The 19,493-nt window shown below is 39.3% G+C and overlaps 1 protein-coding gene across 1 annotated transcript; it reads right to left on the bottom strand.

Moving 5' to 3' along the window:
- Positions 1-15,621: 15,621 nt before the first annotated feature.
- On the bottom strand, positions 15,622-17,639 carry LOC307157664 (zinc finger BED domain-containing protein 5-like; the record flags this gene model as incomplete). Its single annotated transcript, XM_079869592.1, has 2 exons — positions 15,622-15,953; positions 16,121-17,639. 2 exons carry the CDS (start codon positions 17,637-17,639, stop codon positions 15,622-15,624), a joined length of 1,851 nt encoding a protein of 616 aa, XP_079725718.1.
- Positions 17,640-19,493: the final 1,854 nt, after the last annotated feature.

The following is a 19,493-nucleotide window of genomic DNA, read 5'->3' on the forward strand; positions in this document are numbered from 1 at the left end:
GGACGCGGTTTCCAGTACTTGGTGGACTGGGAGGGTTACGGTCCGGAGGAGAGAAGTTGGGTTCCTGCTAGGGACATCCTGGACCACTCCCTTATCGATGATTACAATCGACAGGTAAGGGTGTCTGGGAACACCAGGCGGCGTTCCTAGGAGGGGGGGGTACTGTCACGATTCATGGATTCATTTACTCGCCCTCGCTATGTGTGTGCGTGTTGTATGAATGGGCACGGCTCATCAGCACGGCTCGTTATCGCTGATGAGCTGATCAGCGCCAGCTGTTTTGAATGAGAATGTCCTATATATTGTTTGTCACCTCGTCTTGTCTTTGTCAGATGGTTGTGGAGGTTCTCAGGCTTAGCTCACAGTCTATTCTCCTCGCTCCAGTTCCTGTGTTCCTGTTCTGTGATTCGTCTGCCTGTTCTGAGGATCGGACGCGAGTTCCTGTGTTCCTGTTCTGTGATTCTTCTGCCTGTTCTGAGGATCGATTGTGGTTCGTCCGTTTGCTGTCTGCCCACTGAGTCCTGCGTTGCCGAGCCTGTTATCTGCTGTCTGCCTGCTATCTGAACTTGCACTACCTCTATACTTTTGTGTTAATAAACACCAGTATTCACTTGCTATTGAATCCTTGACTGTTCCTTTCGAGCCATGACAGTTATGTTTTTAGTGTCATTTGAAATGTCTCAAAGTGAGTGGTACAGATATCGCATATCCAGATAGATAAAATAAAAGGAAATAAGGTTTAGAGAAGTTTAGAGAAAACTGGTTTAGAGATAAGGCAACCCCCCTTTCGTTGAATAGAAGCCATTTGAGGGTGGTCTCCCCCATCCCCCATGTCACCTGGTCAAGAGAGAATAAAGGAAGGTGTGCTCCCTCTCTCTGGGGGCGCTTCTTTGCTGGACACGAATGGAATAGGTGGTCTCTCTCTCTCTCTCCCTCTCTCTCTCTCTCTCTCTCTCTCTATCTCTCTCTCTCTCTCTCTCTCTCTCTCTCTCTCTCTTTCTTTCTCTCTCTCAGGTACAAGCTGGGTAAGATTCTTTGGTGTAACCAATGTATAATCATGTTCTAGATATTTGAATTGATTGTGGAATTGACCTCTGATATCTGAAATATTAAATTGTTACATGTGATTATTCTAACTGATTTTGACATTGTTCATTTAATGGTTAAAAGGAATAGTCATACATTCGCTCACTTTTAGTGAGGCACAGATATTATTAAAACCTTTCATTTATGGAGTCAGATGAATTAACAAGTAAATACATATGATTAATGTATTACAAATTTAACCAACCAATACTTTGCATGAGTGAGGACAGAACACGTGATAACCTTCCCCGTGTATTGGCGAACCGAGATTGGACCAATATAGTGGGCCTTACAGTGGTTTCTAAAAAAGAGATGGAGATGCTTGTCCATGCTTTTATTTCTTCTCGTCTGGATTATTGCAATGTACTGTACACTTGTTTAAACAAATCCTCTATGGATAAACTGCAAGTGGTACAGAATGCAGCTGCAAGACTTTTGTGTAAGACCTACAGGAGATCACATATTACACCTATGCTTAACACTAGAAGTGCCATGGTGGTCATTTTGACCGTTTTGAATTTTATATCTGCAATAACTTTGTTGAAAAAATAAATAAAATCCTGCTGGTACCTGACTTTTCCTAAAAGTGTCTGTATTTTCATTTAAAATGTTTTTCATATAAATTACACATAAGGCAAAAGACAAATGAACATAATTACCTATTTCGGCCATAGACGGTCATATTGACCGCACTGAATTTCGCGGTATTATTATACATATACCAATATACACAACAATAAAATGTGGTGAAAAATACACAAAACATATTCCACAACAAATCATTTAAATGTAATGATATTCAGAATGATATGAAAAAATAACTATAAACAAGCCAAAATGAAATACTTTATAAGCGAAAGTGAAAGTAAGCAGCGTTGGGCTCACGTAACTCTCTAATTAGAATCAAAATGTTTCAACATTTGCGATGTATTTGGATGGTAAACTATTCTTTATTATAGGCTTTGTACTTCACTCACGTTCCAATATCGACGGAAAAAATCATCGATCCTCTTCACATGCGCAAAATGGTACAAATTGTACTAGGCCTACTGACTATATAAACAGCAGTGGACTTTTTATGTTAGGTTGACTATTTAGGGCCCGAGCACCGATGGTGTGAGGACCCTCTTGGAATTGCTCTGTTTATTATTATTAGGGCCCAAGCCCTGAAAGGGCGAAGGCCCTATTGTTTCCGGTAGGATTATTTATTAGGGCCCAAGCCCTGAAAGGGCGAAGGCCCTATTGTTTTCGGTAGGATTATTTATTATTATTATTATTATTATTATTATTATTAGGGCCCAAGCCCTGAAAGGGCGAAGGCCCTATTGTTTTCGGTAGGATTATTTATTATTATTAGGGCCCAAGCCCTGAAAGGGCGAAGGCCCTATTGTTTTCGTTAGGATTATTATTATTAGGGCCCAAGCCCTGAAAGGGCGCAGAGCCCTATTGTTTTCGTTAGGATTATTATTAGGGCCCAAGCCCTGAAAGGGCGAAGGCCCTATTGTTTTCGGTAGGATTATTAGGGCCCAAGCCCTGAAAGGGCGAAGGCCCTATTGTTTTCGTTAGGATTATTAGGGCCCAAGCCCTGAAAGGGCGAAGGCCCTATTGTTTTCGGTAGGATTATTAGGGCCCAAGCCCTGAAAGGGCGAAGGCCCTATTGTTTTCGGTAGGATTATTTGTTATTAGGGCCCAAGCCCTGAAAGGGCGAAGGCCCTATTGTTTTCGGTAGGATTATTGTTTATTAGGGCCCAAGCCCTGAAAGGGCGAAGGCCCTATTGTTTTCGGTAGGATTATTAGGGCCCAAGCCCTGAAAGGGCGAAGGCCCTATTGTTTTCGGTAGGATTATTATTATTATTATTAGGGCCCAAGCCCTGAAAGGGCGAAGGCCCTATTGTTTTCGGTAGGATTATTTATTATTATTATTATTATTATTATTTTTCTGTCAACCTTTCGGGCACTTTTGAGACCCTTAACGAGCTCGAAAACTCTTGAAACTTTGCACACGGGTCAGAACCCGTGGCCATCAGGGCTGGGCTGAAGCTGGTACCCGGGCGTGGCAGGGTGGCTCGACAGCGCCCCCTTGAACGGGGTCCGAAAACTTGGTCCATAAATCAGACACGCTTGCATGTAATAATATGAAACTCGGTACACATATAGATCTCATCGGGCCGAACAACTTTCGTACTTTTACTTTTTACGCCAGCCCAACAGGAAGTCGGCTATTATGGGTTGTTTTGAAACGCATGCTGTGGAATTTAATGTACTCCTCCTAGAGAATTCATCCAATCGCCTCCAAACTCGGTCAGCATGAAGTCAAGACATTGAGGATGCTAAATTGCGGACGGATTTTTGATATCTCGAACGGTTTGGCCGTGGCAAGGAAACGAATTTATGGCGAATAAGGGACACAGGAAGTGTGTTATAACTTCAGCATACATTATCTGATCTTGATGAAACTTCAGCAGTGTGTTCGTTTTCAGAGGCCGAACACAAGGATGTGATTATTGTGAGTCAAAGTTATAGTGCCACCAACTGGCAGAAGAAAGTGTGTCACTTTCAAAATGCTTTGAAATCCCCCTCTTATATTTACCCGATTTGCTTCAAACTTTATGTGTATGATGTAGACACACGGCAGATGTAGACCTGTGAAAGGATTATTGATATCTTAGATACTGTTGCCATGGCAACGCATCAAACTTTAATATTCTTTTTTGATGCTTTTGAGACTCTTAACATACTTGAAATTGCATGAAACTCGACAGACACATCACACTTATTATCCAGTAGACATGGGCAAAGTTTCAGAAACGGGCGTGGTGAGGGGCTCAGTAGCGCCACCTTTAGTCAAAAATGGGGGCTTAGTTTTACCTAGAATCACAAAACTTGGTATGTATATTGTTCTTATCGAGCCGGACAACTTTCTAATTTACACTTATTAGCTCAAAGCAACAGAAAGTCAGATATTTTGGTTTGAATGTGATTTTTTGGAGAAATTTCTCTCTCTCTCTGTCCCTGAGTGTGTGAGGGGTGGGGGTGATTTGTCAGTTGAGTGAGATTTACTTTTTCATTTGTTTTTCAAGGTTTCTGGGGCTTTTGGGTCCCTAAACGTGCTCGAAAACTCTTGAAACTTTGCACACAGGTCAGAACCCGCGGCCATCAGGGCGGGGCTGAATCTGGTAGCCGGGCGTGGCAGGGGGGCTCAGCAGCGCCCCCTTGAACGGGGTTCTAAAACTTGGTCCATATATCAAACACGCTTGCATGAATTAATTTGAAACTCGGTACACATATAGATCTCATCGGGCCGAACAACTTTCGTGCTCTAAGTTTTACGCCAGCCCAACAGGAAGTCGGCTATTTAGGGTTGTTTGGAAACGCTTGCTGTGGAATTTAATGTACTCCTCCTAGGAAATACATCGATTCGCCTCCAAAGTCGGTCAGCGTGAAGTCAAGACATTGATGATGCTAAATTGCGGACGGATTTTTGATATCTCGAACGGTTTGGCTGTGGCGAGGAAACGAATTAATGGCGAGAAAAGAGAAACACGAAGTGTTATAACTAATGCATACATTAACTGATCTTGATGAAACTTCAGCAGTTTGTTCATGGTAAGAGGCCGATCAGATGGATGTAACTATTGTGTGTCAAAGTTATAGCGCCACCAACTGGCAGCAGGAAATGTGTCACTTTCAAAATGCTTTTGACAAAAGTTGGGGGGGTTGTTTTACCTACAGTAGCACAACTCAGTACGTATGTTGATCTCATCGACCCGGACAACTTTCTAATTTAAAGTCATTAACTCCGACCATCAGGAAGTCAGATATTTTGGTTTGAATGTGGATTTTTTGCAAAATCAGCCTCCAAAAGGCACTAAAAGCCTCAAATCTTCTAAAAATGTAATTTTATACCATTTATTTCTATATAAAAGTATACAAATATCACAACTAAACCCATTTTATTCTGTTTTTAAAAAGAATTTTATTCTAATTTTATTCTAAATTTTAAAACAGTAAAGTAAAAAATAAAATTCAAGTCATACATAGGGCTATACTGCCCTCTTGTGTCCAAAAGGACATCAAAATAATATATAAAACTTTTTACCAGCTAGGCCAATAATGTATTTAAATATACATTTATTAGGTATGTGTCTGAGGATATTTTCCCACCGGTTAATCGACGTGTGTGACACGAGCGGGTGCTTTTGTATCGCTAATATAAAAGTGAAAGAAAAATACGGACGTCCGCACGGACATTTATAATGGTGCACACACAAATCACACACACGTTGGAAAGAATTATGCTTTTAAACAACACTAAACCGCCATTAGATGTCGCCAAGTGACCGTCTTAATGAGCGAGTCATTGATTCATTCGTTCAAATGATTCGTAATCCATAACATACAGATCCATAAACATGGATCCATAAACATCCAATCCATAAACATAAACAGATGTTTATGGATTGATCATTCAATCTTTGAGTCAACCAATTCGTTCAAAATGCTGAATCATTCAGTTATGAGAAAACACGTTCCTGTGAGATGCGTTCTTCTGTGATCTTTGTTTAACTATTTCCGCTGCTGAAACAGAACAAAAACAGTCAATATTGCATCTAAAATGTAAATGACTTCATTTTAACTGTTAATAACCTGTTGTATGAAATCAATATCACAGTTTCAATAGTGATTGTATTCAGGAAAAGTTAGGTACGGAGAGCGAGCGATTTCAACGAAATCAGAACTAAACCCATTTTATTCTTTTATTATTATTATTATTCAATTTAAGAATTATGTTTGAGTTTAAAAAAAGCCAGAATGTTTTAGTCCAAAAAATAAATAAATCATGCCATGGATTGCTTGAAATTAAATTTTTTTATTATATTTATTTTTTCGTTTTGGCTTTGTTTATAGTTTATTTTTAAGTTTTTATTCTTGTTCCGTTCTGAATATCATTACATTTAAAGGATTTGTTGTGGAATATTTTGAGTGTATCATAAAATCAGAATAATTCTCTCGATTTAGTGATCCCCTACTTATTATTTTATTTTATTTTTTTCTTTGTTCTAATTAGGTCAGGCAAGTAAAATTATCTGTGTCTTGTCCCTTAAATTTATTTATTTATATATATATATATATATATATATATATATGTATGTATGTGTGTGTGTGTATATATATATATATATATATATATATATATATATATATATATATATGTGTGTGTGTGTGTGTATATATATATATATATATATATATATATATATATATATAAATATAAATATAGCTGCGAGCAGCGATTACGGGCCAAAGCCGCCGGCACCGCCACCCTGGCACCAGGATTGCGGTGCCACCGGCTTGGGCCCGTAATCGCTGCTCGCAGCTATATTTATTATTATTATTATTATTATTATTATTTTGTCAACCTTTCGGGCACTTTTGGGGCCCTTAACATGCTCGAAAACTCTTGAAATTTTGCACACAGGTCAGAACCCGCGGCCATCAGGGCCGGGCTGAAGCTGGTACCCGGGCGTGGCAGGGGGCCTCGACAGCGCCCCCTGGAACGGGATCCGAACACTTGTCCATAAATCAGACACGCTTGCATGTAATAATATGACACTCGGTACACATATAGACCTCATCGGGCCGAACAACTTTCGTGCTCTAAGTTTTACGCCAGACCAACAGGAAGTCGGCTATTATAGGTTGTTTGAAAACGCATGCTGTGGAATTTGATGTACTCCTCCTAGGAAATTCATCCATTCACCTCCAAACTCGGTCGGCATGAAGTCAAGACATTGAGGATGCTAAATTGCGGACGGATTTTTGATATCTCGAACGGTTTGGCCGTGGCAAGGAAACGAATTTATGGCGAATAATTCAAACAGGAAGTGTGTTATAACTTCTGCATACATTAACTGATCTTGATGAAACTTCAGCAGTGTGTTAGTTGTAAGAGGCCGATCACATGGATGTGACATTTGTGAGTCAAAGTTATAGCGCCACCAACTGGCAACAGGAAGTGTGTCACTTTCAAAATGCTTTGAAATCACCCTCTTATTTTTACCCGATTTGCTTCAAACTTTATGTGTATAATGTAAACACACGGCAGATGTAGACCTGTGAAAGGATTATTGATATCTTAGATACTGTTGCCGTGGCAACGCATCAAACTTTAATATTCTTTTCGGATGCTTTTGAGACTCTTCACATGCTTGAAAATGCATGAAACTCGACAGACACATCACATTTATTATCCAGTAGACATGTGCAAAGTTTCAGAAACGGGCGTGGTGAAATGGCTCAGTAGCGCCACCTTTAGTCAAAAGTGGGGGGGTTAGATTTATCAACAGCAACAAAACTTGGTATGTGTATTGTTCTCATCAAGACGGACAACTTTCTAATTTACAGTAACTAGCTCGGACCAAGAGGAAGAGAGATATTTTGGTTTGAATGTGGATTTTCTGGAGAATTTTCTCTCCCTCTCTCTGTGTCTCTGTGTGTGTGAGGGGAGGGGGGGATTTGACTATTGCTTTTATATTGTTAATCAAGGTTTCAGGGGCTTTTGGGGTCCTTAACGTGCTCAAAAACTCTTGAAACTTTGCACACAAGTCAGAACCCCCTGGCATCAGGGCCGGGCTGAAGCTGGTACCCGGGCGTGGCAGGGGGGCTCAACAGCGCCCCCTTGAACTGGGTCTGAAAACTTGGTCCATAGATCAAACACGCTTGCATGAATTAATATGAAACTCGGTACACATATAGATCTCATCGGGCCGAACAACTTTTCCCCGGTCAAGTTTTACGCCAGCCCAACAGGAAGTCGGCTATTATGGGTTGTTTGGAAAACGCTTGCTGTGGAATGCGAAGTACTCCTCCTAGAGAATTCATCCAATCCCCACCAAACTCGGTGTGCATGAAGTCAAGTCATTGAGGATGCTAAATTGCGGAAGGATTTTTGATATCTCGAACGGTTTGGCCGTGGCGAGGAAACGAATTTATGGCGAGAAAAGAGAAACACGAAGCGGTATAACTTCTGCATACATAAACTGATCTTGATGAAACTTCACCAGTGTTTTCGTGGTAAGAGGCCGATCAGATGGATGTAACTATTGTGAGTCAAAGTTATAGCGCCACCAACTGGCAGCAGGAAGTGTGTCACTTTCAACATGCTTTTGACAAAAGTGGGGGGGTTAGTTTTAACTACAGTAAAAAAAACTCAGTTCATATATTGATCTCATCGACCCGGACAACTTTCTAATTTAAAGTCATTAGCTCTGACCATCAGGAAGTCAGATATTTTGGTCTGAATGTGGATTTTTTTTGCAAAATCAGCCTCTGAATTTTTAGCCACCTTTATCTAAGTGGTTTATTTTATTCCCACCAAACTTTTTCAACATGATAAAAATATATTAATGATGCTAAATTGTGAACGGATAATAAATATCTCAAACGGTTTTGCTATGGCGAGGGATTAAAGTATTGTCTAAAAAGGAAACACTAAAAGGTTCATATATTCAAAAAATTTAATTATAAACCATTTATTACTATATAAAAGTATACAAATACCAGAACTTAACTCATTTTATTATTTTTTTTTCAATTTAAGAATGAAGTTTAAGTTTAAAAACTGCCAGAATGGTTGTTTAGTCTAAACAATAAATAAATAAAGTCAAACATAGTGCTATACTGCCCTCTTGTGTTCAAAATCAGGTAGGCCTATTATATCTATATAAAAATATACTAGGTATGTGACGGTAAGAATATTTTACCACCGGTTAACTGACGTGTGACACCGCTGGGGGCTTTTTAATCGCTAACTTAAAAACGAAAGTAAAATATGTTCGTCCGCACGGACATTGATAATGGTGCGGAGCAGAGCGAGCATTTTCAATAACTTCCTATGGAAGGAGGAATGACCTAAAAAACGTTGACTCTGTTCTGCTCGTTCCTCGCTGAGGACGCGCACCATTATGAATGCCTGTGCAGCCGTGAGCATTTTAGTTTCATTTTCGGGGAGGATTGCTTGAATGTATTTAAAAAAAGCACAATGTTGTGTTTTATTGCTACTGTACAAAAATATAAGTTAACACTTTGCAGTTTGAATGATGTTCTGAACAAAATGACAGAGTATGTTTTTATGTGTCCACTGTTTAATCGCGCCCTCGTTTTAGAGATTCCCAAGTTATTTTTTCATTTAAGTTTTTTCATTGTTCTAATCAGGTCAGGCAAGTAAAACTATCTGTGTCTTATCCATTACATTTTTATATAATATATATATACACTACTGTTCAAAAATGTGGGGTCAGTAAGATTTTTAAGCGAGGTTTCTTCTGCTCACCAAGGCTGCATTTATTTGATTAAAAATACAAACAAAAACAGTAATATTGTAAAATAGTATTCCAATTTAAAACAGCTGCTTTCTATTTTAATATATTTTAAACTGTTATTTATTCCTGTGATCAAAGCTGAGTTTTCAGCATCATTACTCCAGTCGTCACTGTCACATGATCCTTCAGAAATTATTCTAATATGATGATTGATGCTCAAGAAACATTCATTATTATTTTAAATGTCGAAAACAGTTGTGTACAGTCTTTGATGAATAGAAAGTTCAAAAGAACAGCATTTATCTGAAATCTAAAGCTTTTGTAACATTAAACACTACCGTTCAGAAGTTTGGGGTCAGTAATAATTTTAATTTTATTTTTGGGGGAAAGAAATAAAATAAATCAATACTTTTATTAATCGAGAATGAGTTAAACTGATCAAAAGTTACAGTACAGACATTTAAAATGTTAAAAAAAATTATATTTGAAATAAATGCTGTTCTTTTGAACATTACATTCATCAACGCATTTTGAAAAAAAATCTGTACACAACTGTTTTCAACATTGAAAATAATAATTAATATTTATTGACCATCAATCATCATATTAGAATGATTTCTGAAGGATCATGTGACACTGAAGATGGGAGTAATGATGCTGAAAACTCAGCTTTGATCACATAAATTAATTACAGTGTAAAATATTTTAAAATAGAAAACAGCTGTTTTAAATTGGAATAATATTTCACAATATTACTGTTTTTGTTTGTATTTTTAATCAAATAAATGCAGCCTTGGTGAGCAGAAGAGACTTCTCCTAAAAACATTAAAAATCTTCCTGACCCCAAACTTTTGAACGGTATATATATATATATATATATATATATATATGTTTGTATAATATATATATATATATATATATATATATATATATATATATATATATAAATATAGCTCCGAGCAGCGATGGAGGGCCAAAGCCGGCGGTACCGCCACCCCGGTGCCTTTAGGTAACTAAAGGCACCGGGGTTGCGGTGCCACCGGCTTGGGCCCGTAATCGCTGCTCGCAGCTATATTTATTATTATTATTATTATTATTATTATTATTTTGTCAACCTTTCGGGCACTTTTGGGGCCCTTAACATGCTCGAAAACTCTTGAAATTTTGCACACAGGTCAGAACCCGCGGCCATCAGGGCCGGGCTGAAGCTGGTACCCGGGCGTGGCAGGGGGCCTCGACAGCGCCCCCTGGAACGGGATCCGAACACTTGTCCATAAATCAGACACGCTTGCATGTAATAATATGAAACTCGGTACACATATAGACCTCATCGGGCCGAACAACTTCCGTGCTCTAAGTTTTACGCCAGACCAACAGGAAGTCAGCTATTATAGGTTGTTTGGAAACGCATGCTGTGGAATTTGATGTACTCCTCCTAGGAAATTCATCCATTCGCCTCCAAACTCGGTCGGCATGAAGTCAAGACATTGAGGATGCTAAATTGCGGACGGATTTTTGATATCTCGAACGGTTTGGCCGTGGCAAGGAAACAAATTTATGGCGAATAATTCAAACAGGAAGTGTGTTATAACTTCTGCATACATTAACTGATCTTGATGAAACTTCAGCAGTGTGTTAGTTGTAAGAGGCCGATCACATGGATGTGACATTTGTGAGTCAAAGTTATAGCGCCACCAACTGGCAACAGGAAGTGTGTCACTTTCAAAATGCTTTGAAATCACCCTCTTATTTTTACCCGATTTGCTTCAAACTTTATGTGTATAATGTAGACACACGGCAGATGTAGACCTGTGAAAGGATTATTGATATCTTAGATACTGTTGCCGTGGCAACGCATCAAACTTTAATATTCTTTTCGGATGCTTTTGAGACTCTTCACATGCTTGAAAATGCATGAAACTCGACAGACACATCACATTTATTATCCAGTAGACATGTGCAAAGTTTCAGAAACGGGCGTGGTGAAATGGCTCAGTAGCGCCACCTTTAGTCAAAAGTGGGGGGGTTAGTTTTATCAACAGCAACAAAACTTGGTATGTGTATTGTTCTCATCAAGACGGACAACTTTCTAATTTACAGTAACTAGCTCGGACCAAGAGGAAGAGAGATATTTTGGTTTGAATGTGGATTTTCTGGAGAATTTTCTCTCCCTCTCTCTGTGTCTCTGTGTGTGTGAGGGGAGGGGGGGATTTGACTATTGCTTTTATATTGTTAATCAAGGTTTCAGGGGCTTTTGGGGTCCTTAACGTGCTCAAAAACTCTTGAAACTTTGCACACAAGTCAGAACCCCCTGGCATCAGGGCCGGGCTGAAGCTGGTACCCGGGCGTGGCAGGGGGGCTCAACAGCGCCCCCTTGAACTGGGTCTGAAAACTTGGTCCATAGATCAAACACGCTTGCATGAATTAATATGAAACTCGGTACACATATAGATCTCATCGGGCCGAACAACTTTTCCCCGGTCAAGTTTTACGCCAGCCCAACAGGAAGTCGGCTATTATGGGTTGTTTGGAAAACGCTTGCTGTGGAATGCGAAGTACTCCTCCTAAAGAATTCATCCAATCCCCACCAAACTCGGTGTGCATGAAGTCAAGTCATTGAGGATGCTAAATTGCGGAAGGATTTTTGATATCTCGAACGGTTTGGCCGTGGCGAGGAAACGAATTTATGGCGAGAAAAGAGAAACACAAAGCGGTATAACTTCTGCATACATTAACTGATCTTGATGAAACTTCACCAGTGTGTTCGTGGTAAGAGGCCGATCAGATGGATGTAACTATTGTGAGTCAAAGTTATAGCACCACCAACTGGCAGCAGGAAGTGTGTCACTTTCAAAATGCCTTTGACAATAGTGGGGGGGGGGGGGGGGGTTAGTTGTATACAGTAACAAAAATCAGTACGTACATTGGTCTCATCAAGCCGGACAACTTTCTAATTTAAAGTAATTTGCTCCGACCAACAGGAAGTCAGATATTTAGGTCTGAATGTGGATTTTTGGGATATTTCAGACTCTGAGTTTTTAGCTACTCCTCCTAACTGGTTTATTTTTTTCACACCAAACGTTTTCAACACGATGGAAATACATTAAAGATGCTAAATTGTGAACGGATATTAAATATTTCAAACAGTTTTGATATAGTGAGGGATTAAAGTAATGTACAAAAAGGAAACGCTAAAAGTGTCATCTTCTAAAAATGTAATTATACACCATTTATTTCTATATAAAAGTATACAAATATCACAACTAAACCCATTTTATTCTTTTTTTTTTTCAATTTAAGAATTACTTATACTTTTAAAAATAGCAATTGTACTCTTTAGTCCCATAAAAGTCAAGTCATACATAGTAGAGCCCTGCACGGGCCAAAAACTCCAGCCCTAGCCCGGCCCTGGCCCGTGGTGTTCAAGCCCTACCCGACCCCAGCCCGACAACGCCTGCAATTTTTTCAGCCCGAACCCGACCCGACCCGAGACCAACATCAATCACTTTTAAGCTCTCTCTGACGCGCGCGCTCTTTGACGCGCTCTCTCTCTCTCTTAACGCGCGCTGTCTCTGCTACACACGCAAACACACACACATCGCGCGCTCTCTGATGCGCGCTGTCTCTGCTACACACGCAAACACACACACATCGCGCGCTCTCTGATGCGCACTGTCTCTGCTACACACGCAAACACACACACGTCACACGCTACTAAGAGGTAAACTTTTATTATAGGCCTGAAACATCATGCCCAAAAATATTGGACAAACCGTCCATTACACAGAAGCATAACCATGAAGGGAGAATATAGTGCTACGGGATCAAACCGCAAAAATAAGTAAATAAACGGCCTACCTTTCTTTGCTTTTCAGTAACTGAAGTGTCACCTGTTTAATGCACGTGAGTGACGCGCGCGCGTTCGTGTATGCGTGTTGCGTTTGTGTTACTTTCTTAGGTGATGTATAATATTTATAATATAATCAATATAACAATATTTCATACACACTTCGTGACGTGTGCTCTGCTGCACGTTAATTATATACACAATGAGGAGAGAAGCTAAAATAAGCCCGAGCCCGACCCGAGCCCGATCTGTAAAAAAAAAAAAACGGCCCGAGCCCGGCCCGAATGGGCTTAGCCTGTCGGGCCCCGACGGGCTTGCAGGGCTCTAATACATAGGACTATACTGCCCTCTTGTGTTCAAAATCAGGTAGGCCTATTGTATCTATATAAAAATATACTAGGTATGTGACGGTGAGAATATTTTACCACCGGTTAATCAACGGGTTAATCAGCGTTAATCAATGTTGTGGAGTATTTTGAGTGTATCATAAAATCAGAATAAAGTAAGACAAGTAATATTTTCTGTCTTCTATATATATACACTCTAAAAACTGCTGGGTTGTGTTAACCCAATTTTGGGTCAAATATGGTCTCACCCAACGTTGGGTTAAAAAAATGCAATTTAAAAATGGACAAATTGCATTTTGGACAAAATCAAAAATGGACAAAAATGCAATTTAAAAATGGACAAATTGCATTGGTTACATTAAAAATGTAAACCAACGGCTGGGTTTGTCCATTTTTAAATTGAATTTTTAACCCAACGTTGGGTGAGACCATATTTGACCCAAAATTGGGTTAACACAACCCAGCAGTTTTTAGAGTGTATATATATATATATATATATATATATGTATGTATGTGTGTGTGTGTATGTATATATATATATATATATATATATATATATATATATATATATATATATATATATATATATATATGTGTGTGTGTATATGTATGTATGTATGTACAGTGTGTGCAGAATTATTAGGCACATTGATTTTCTGATCATATTTTATTTCCAGGAACATTTTGCCAATTCCAAACCATATTAATCTTAATAACTACTATTAATTTTGTATTTAATCATGTATAAGTGATATATAATTGTTCATGAAGGCTGGAAATGAAAAATGTCTTATTTTCAGGTGTGCAGAATTATTAGGCAAGTTTTCTTTTACTGATAAAATAAGCCAAAAAAGAGATTTAACTAAGACTGAAAAGTCAAAAATTATTAAATCCCCATGAGAAGAATGCAATACTAGTGCAATACTAGAGATTACAGTTAAGGCATGACCATTGGACAGTGAAATGCTCATTAGGTCAGCAGGGTCAGACAAAAACAGGTGGAGAAGAAAAGACACGTTAACTGCAAAAGAATGAAGAATTAAGGTGAATAATTAAGTGTGAAACCATCGGGAACCCTTTAGTCTTCAGCGCCACCATTTTCCAGAACTGCAACCTACATGGAGTCTCCAGAAGAGCAAGGTGTCAGGGTCTCAGAGACTTGGGTTAGGCAAAGAATCCTAAAAAATGACCCCCTCTTAATAAGAATCACAAGCTGAAGTGTTGTGAAATACATGAAGACTGTTTTATAGGCTTTATAGACGGGCAGATTGAGAGTGACTCTTGAAGGACCAGCACCACATCCTCTTCTACCACTGTTTGAAGAATTCATCTTCCAGAATACATTTTAATAAGTTTTCTGAGTTTATTTTTAGTCCATCTCCTACCCTGAAGTCCGTTTTGCAGAGATGGACTAAAAATTAACTCACAAAACTTATTAAAATGTATTCTGGAAGATGAATTCTTCAAACAGTGGTAGAAGAGGATGTGGTGCTGGTCCTTCAAGAGTCACTTTCAATCTGTCTGTCTATAAAGCCTATAAAAACAGTCTTTATGTATTTTACTACACTTCAGCTTGTGATTCTTATTAAGAGGGGGTCATTTTTTAGGATTCTTTGCCTAACCCAGTGGTTCTCAAACTTTTTTGGTCATTCCCCACTTTAGACAAGGGGGAATTTTAAAGCCCCACCTACCCCCATCGCCCCAACACAATGCTAATAAAATGCGCAACAAGCTTAACATGTTCCAATTTATTGAACAAGTAGTATCAGAGTAACAAGTTGTATCTAAAATACAAACTATATACATGAAATAACAGAAAGTTCAAAAATAAAGAAAATAAAAGTGCAGCTGTGTCATCATAACTTGCATGAAATTAAAAAAATAGAGAAAATAAAAGTGCAGCTGTGTCAAAAATGTTACTAATTTCAAAAATAGAAAAGATATAAAAGTGCCACTTTGCAATCTGTAAAAAAAAAAAAAAGAAAAGAAGAGAAATCCATTCGGGCAGGTTATCCCTGCATTAGTGGCTGCAATGGGCCTGTTTTGCATTGCACAATTTCTCAAAGCGGGGTTGCAGGCTTGATACTGCAACTCTCAAGTCATGCTCAATGTTCAGCTGAGATCTGTACTTCGTTTTCAGCGAAGCAACAGCTGAAAAGCCCATCTCACAGAGATATGATGTGGCAAAGGGAAGAAGAATGCACACAGCTCTCTGCCCGATGAGTGGATACTCCCTCTCCACTCCAAACCAGAATTCACTAAGATTCTGAGCTTTAAACCTGAGCCTCAGGGTGGAGTCAGATGTCAGATCAATAAACTGGTCCTCCTCAGCAGACCCAAAATCAGCAGGTGCTGCAGACAGAATATAAATAAATAGGCTTACTTTATTTGTCATTGCATAATAAACACAAAGAAATCTGTTTGACAACAGTCTATTCCAGTTAGTAAGTAGCATAACATAAATAAAATGCATAATACTGTATATGAGTATAATATTCAATAAATGTCAAAATACCAACCTGCTGCATTGAATGGATCCATAACCCAGGCATACTGAGCACTGTTGTTCGGGAAGTATTTTTGAAACAATTCTTTGAGGGAAGAGATGTGCTGCTTAATACAAGGGATAACTGTGGTGGCTCCAGAATCAGTGTTTTCAGCAACTTCACTCAGGTTCTCAAAGACATCTATGTTTTGCTGATCGAGGCGCCTGCCCCATACCTCAAGCTTTCGGCTGAATGCATTGATCTTATCTGCCAGGTGAGGTATGTGCTTGTCTTTGCCTTGAAGCTGAAGATTTAATTCATTCAGCTTGCCAAACATATCACTGAGGTAGGCCAGTTTAAACAGAAATTCTTCATCACTGAATTTGCTTGCAGCCTCATACATGCGCTCCTCCTCCAAGAACATCCGAATCTCTGCCCTGAGCTCAAAGACGCGCGACAGCACTTTGCCACGGGAGAGCCACCTTGCTTCACTGTGAAACAGCACAGATGTGTGATCAGCTCCCATTTCTTCACAAAGTGCGGAGAACAGTCGCGCTTTCAGGGGTCGGGTTTTGATAAAATTTACCACGCTCACTACTTCTGTCAAAACCTCATTTAATTCAGGGCTGAGCTGCCTTGACGCGAGCGCTTCCCTGTGAATGACACAGTGCGTCCAGTGCGCATCTGGCGCAACCCTCTTTATTAGTGCCTGCAGCCCGTTTCTTGACCCTGCCATGGTCTGTGCGCCATCAGAGCAAAAGCCCACACAATTTTCCCATTTAAGGCCGTGTTCTTTGAGGTAACTGTCCATGATCTTAAACAGCTCATCAGCTGTGGCTCTATTTTTTATGTATTTGCAAAACAGCAAATCCTCGCACAGTGACTCGCCATTCACAAAGCGGACGTAGGAGATGAACAAGCAGTCTTTATTGCTGTCAGTAGCTTCGTCCACTTGTAATGCAAAACGACTGTCTTTTAATTTTTCTATGAGTTGTTCCTCAAGATCACTTGAAATGTTGCATATACGTCTTGCAACTGTGTCGTTTGACAGGGGAATAGCTTTTAATTTTGCTGCGCTTGTCTCGTCGAGCATAATTGACACCATGTCTAGCGCAGCGGGGAGAATGAGCTGCTCTGCGATTGTGTGTGGTTTTTTGGATTGTGCAATTCTGTATGCCACTCTATATGACGCCATCTGTGCTTTACTGTTTACTGAGGCAGCTTTTACCATGCGAGTCTCCTGTTGACGGTATTCTGCAAGTTTTCTTTGAAAGAAATCAAGTGGCTTATTGACGTGACTGGGGTGTGTGGTCTCTAGGTGTCGTCTTAATTTGTTGGGTCTCATACTATCTGCTGCTAGCGGTTTAAGACACAGAACACACATCGGTCTCTCCTCTGCCCCCACCACCGCTGCCGTGAATCCAAGAGCAAGATACCCATCATCATATTTTCTTTTCGGTTGGCTTTTTGGTTGATTAGGTCCGTCTGGCTTGTGTCTCTCTGCTGGCGCTGGCTCGACAACTTTTGAGGTCCGTGTCACAAATTTATCCATGTTTTGTTATTGTTTTTTTCAAGGCGACTGTTATTTTAGTTTTGTTATTGTTTTTTTCAAGGCGACTGTTATTTTAGTTTTGTTATTGTTTTTTTCAAGGCGACTGTTATTTTAGAACATTCCCGCTTAATGTTTCCATGGCGACGCGTCATATGTGACGCGACCACAATACTGGATGACAGATCACCTTAATTTCCTTTTTCCTTTTTTATTTAAAAATATTCACAAACTTGCTTACCATGTCATCAACTATCTGATATTCCGATTCTCAAAAATTTGTAAGTGAGTGTGTTTGGTCGTTTAAAAACCTTTATAGCATAATCTTGATCTATAACGTGAGATAGGCGCCGCAATGTTTCTTTGCGACGCAGTTCAGAGAGTCCTGTCTGCCATCAGTTTCTCCCGAAATAAATGCAAGACAGTGGCCGGTGAACTCCGAGAAGAATAGAGTAAACTTTATAGTTACTTCCACTATGTTTGTCTGATGTGAATAACACACGTCGGCAAATTATATTTTGAATAGATTGTTATTGCTGCTTACACAGACATCAGTGTGTATTTTACAAACTCCAAATGTATTGTTTTACTAGTGCTTATGTGTATTTAAATGGCTGAAACCTAAAATAAACATTATTAGGTTGAAAACACTGCATAGTTGTGATATATGACAGCACTGAGCGCGTCCGTCTCTGGCTCAGTGCCAACCAACGCGCGAAAGCACAATTTGAATCTGGCAGTGATGTCACGTCACTGAACATTCTAAATCCCATATGTGGGACAGTACTCTCAGGGTCACAGAAATAAAAAATCCTATATATGGGACCAAACCGGATATAAAAGGTTAAACATTTCATTTGTAACCATGAATACAAAAATGAAACTGAGATGACGTGTTGAACACACACACACCGCGCAGTCACTCTCTAGTCTAGTGCGCGGTCGTGCTCCAGATTCCGGAAGATTTGATCTTACCTTACCATATAAGGCATAAAAAGGAAAATTTCCTCCCGTTTGGCGCGCCCCACCTGTCACGTCTCTATTCCCCACCAGTGGGGCGCGCCCCACAGTTTGAGAAACGCTGGCCTAACCCAAGTCTCTGAGACCCTGACACCTTGCTCTTCTGGAGACTCCATGTAGGTTGCAGTTCTGGAAAATGGTGGCACTGAAGACTAAAGGGTTCCCGATGGTTTCACACTTAATTATTCACCTTAATTCTTCATTCTTTTGCAGTTAACATGTGTCTTTTCTTCTCCACCTGTTTTTGTCTGACCCTGCTGACCTAATGAGCATTTCACTGTCCAATGGTCATGCCTTAACTGTAATCTCTAGTATTGCACTAGTATTGCATTCTTCTCATGGGGATTTAATAATTTTTGACTTTTCAGTCTTAGTTAAAACTCTTTTTTGGCTTATTTTATCTGAAAAAGAAAACTTGCCTAATAATTCTGCACACCTGAAAATAAGGCATTTTTCATTTCCAGCCTTCAATGAACAATTATATATCACTTATAAATGATTAAATACAAAATTAATAATAGTTATTAAGATTAATATGGTTTGGAATTGGCAAAATGTTCCTGGGAATAAAATATGATCAGAAAATCAACGTGCCTAATAATTCTGCACGGCCTGTATGTATGTATATATATATATATATATATATATATATTATATATATATATATATATATATATATATATATATATATATATATATATATATATATATATTTATATATATATATATATATATATAAATATAGCTGCGAGCAGCGATGAAGGGCCAAAGCTGGCGGCACCGCCACCCCGGTGCCTTTAGGTAACTAAAGGCACCGGGGTGGCGGTGCCACCGGCT

This window comes from Squalius cephalus (genome assembly GCF_949319135.1).
Source record: "Squalius cephalus genome assembly, chromosome: 4".
Taxonomy (NCBI): Eukaryota; Metazoa; Chordata; class Actinopteri; order Cypriniformes; family Leuciscidae; genus Squalius; species Squalius cephalus.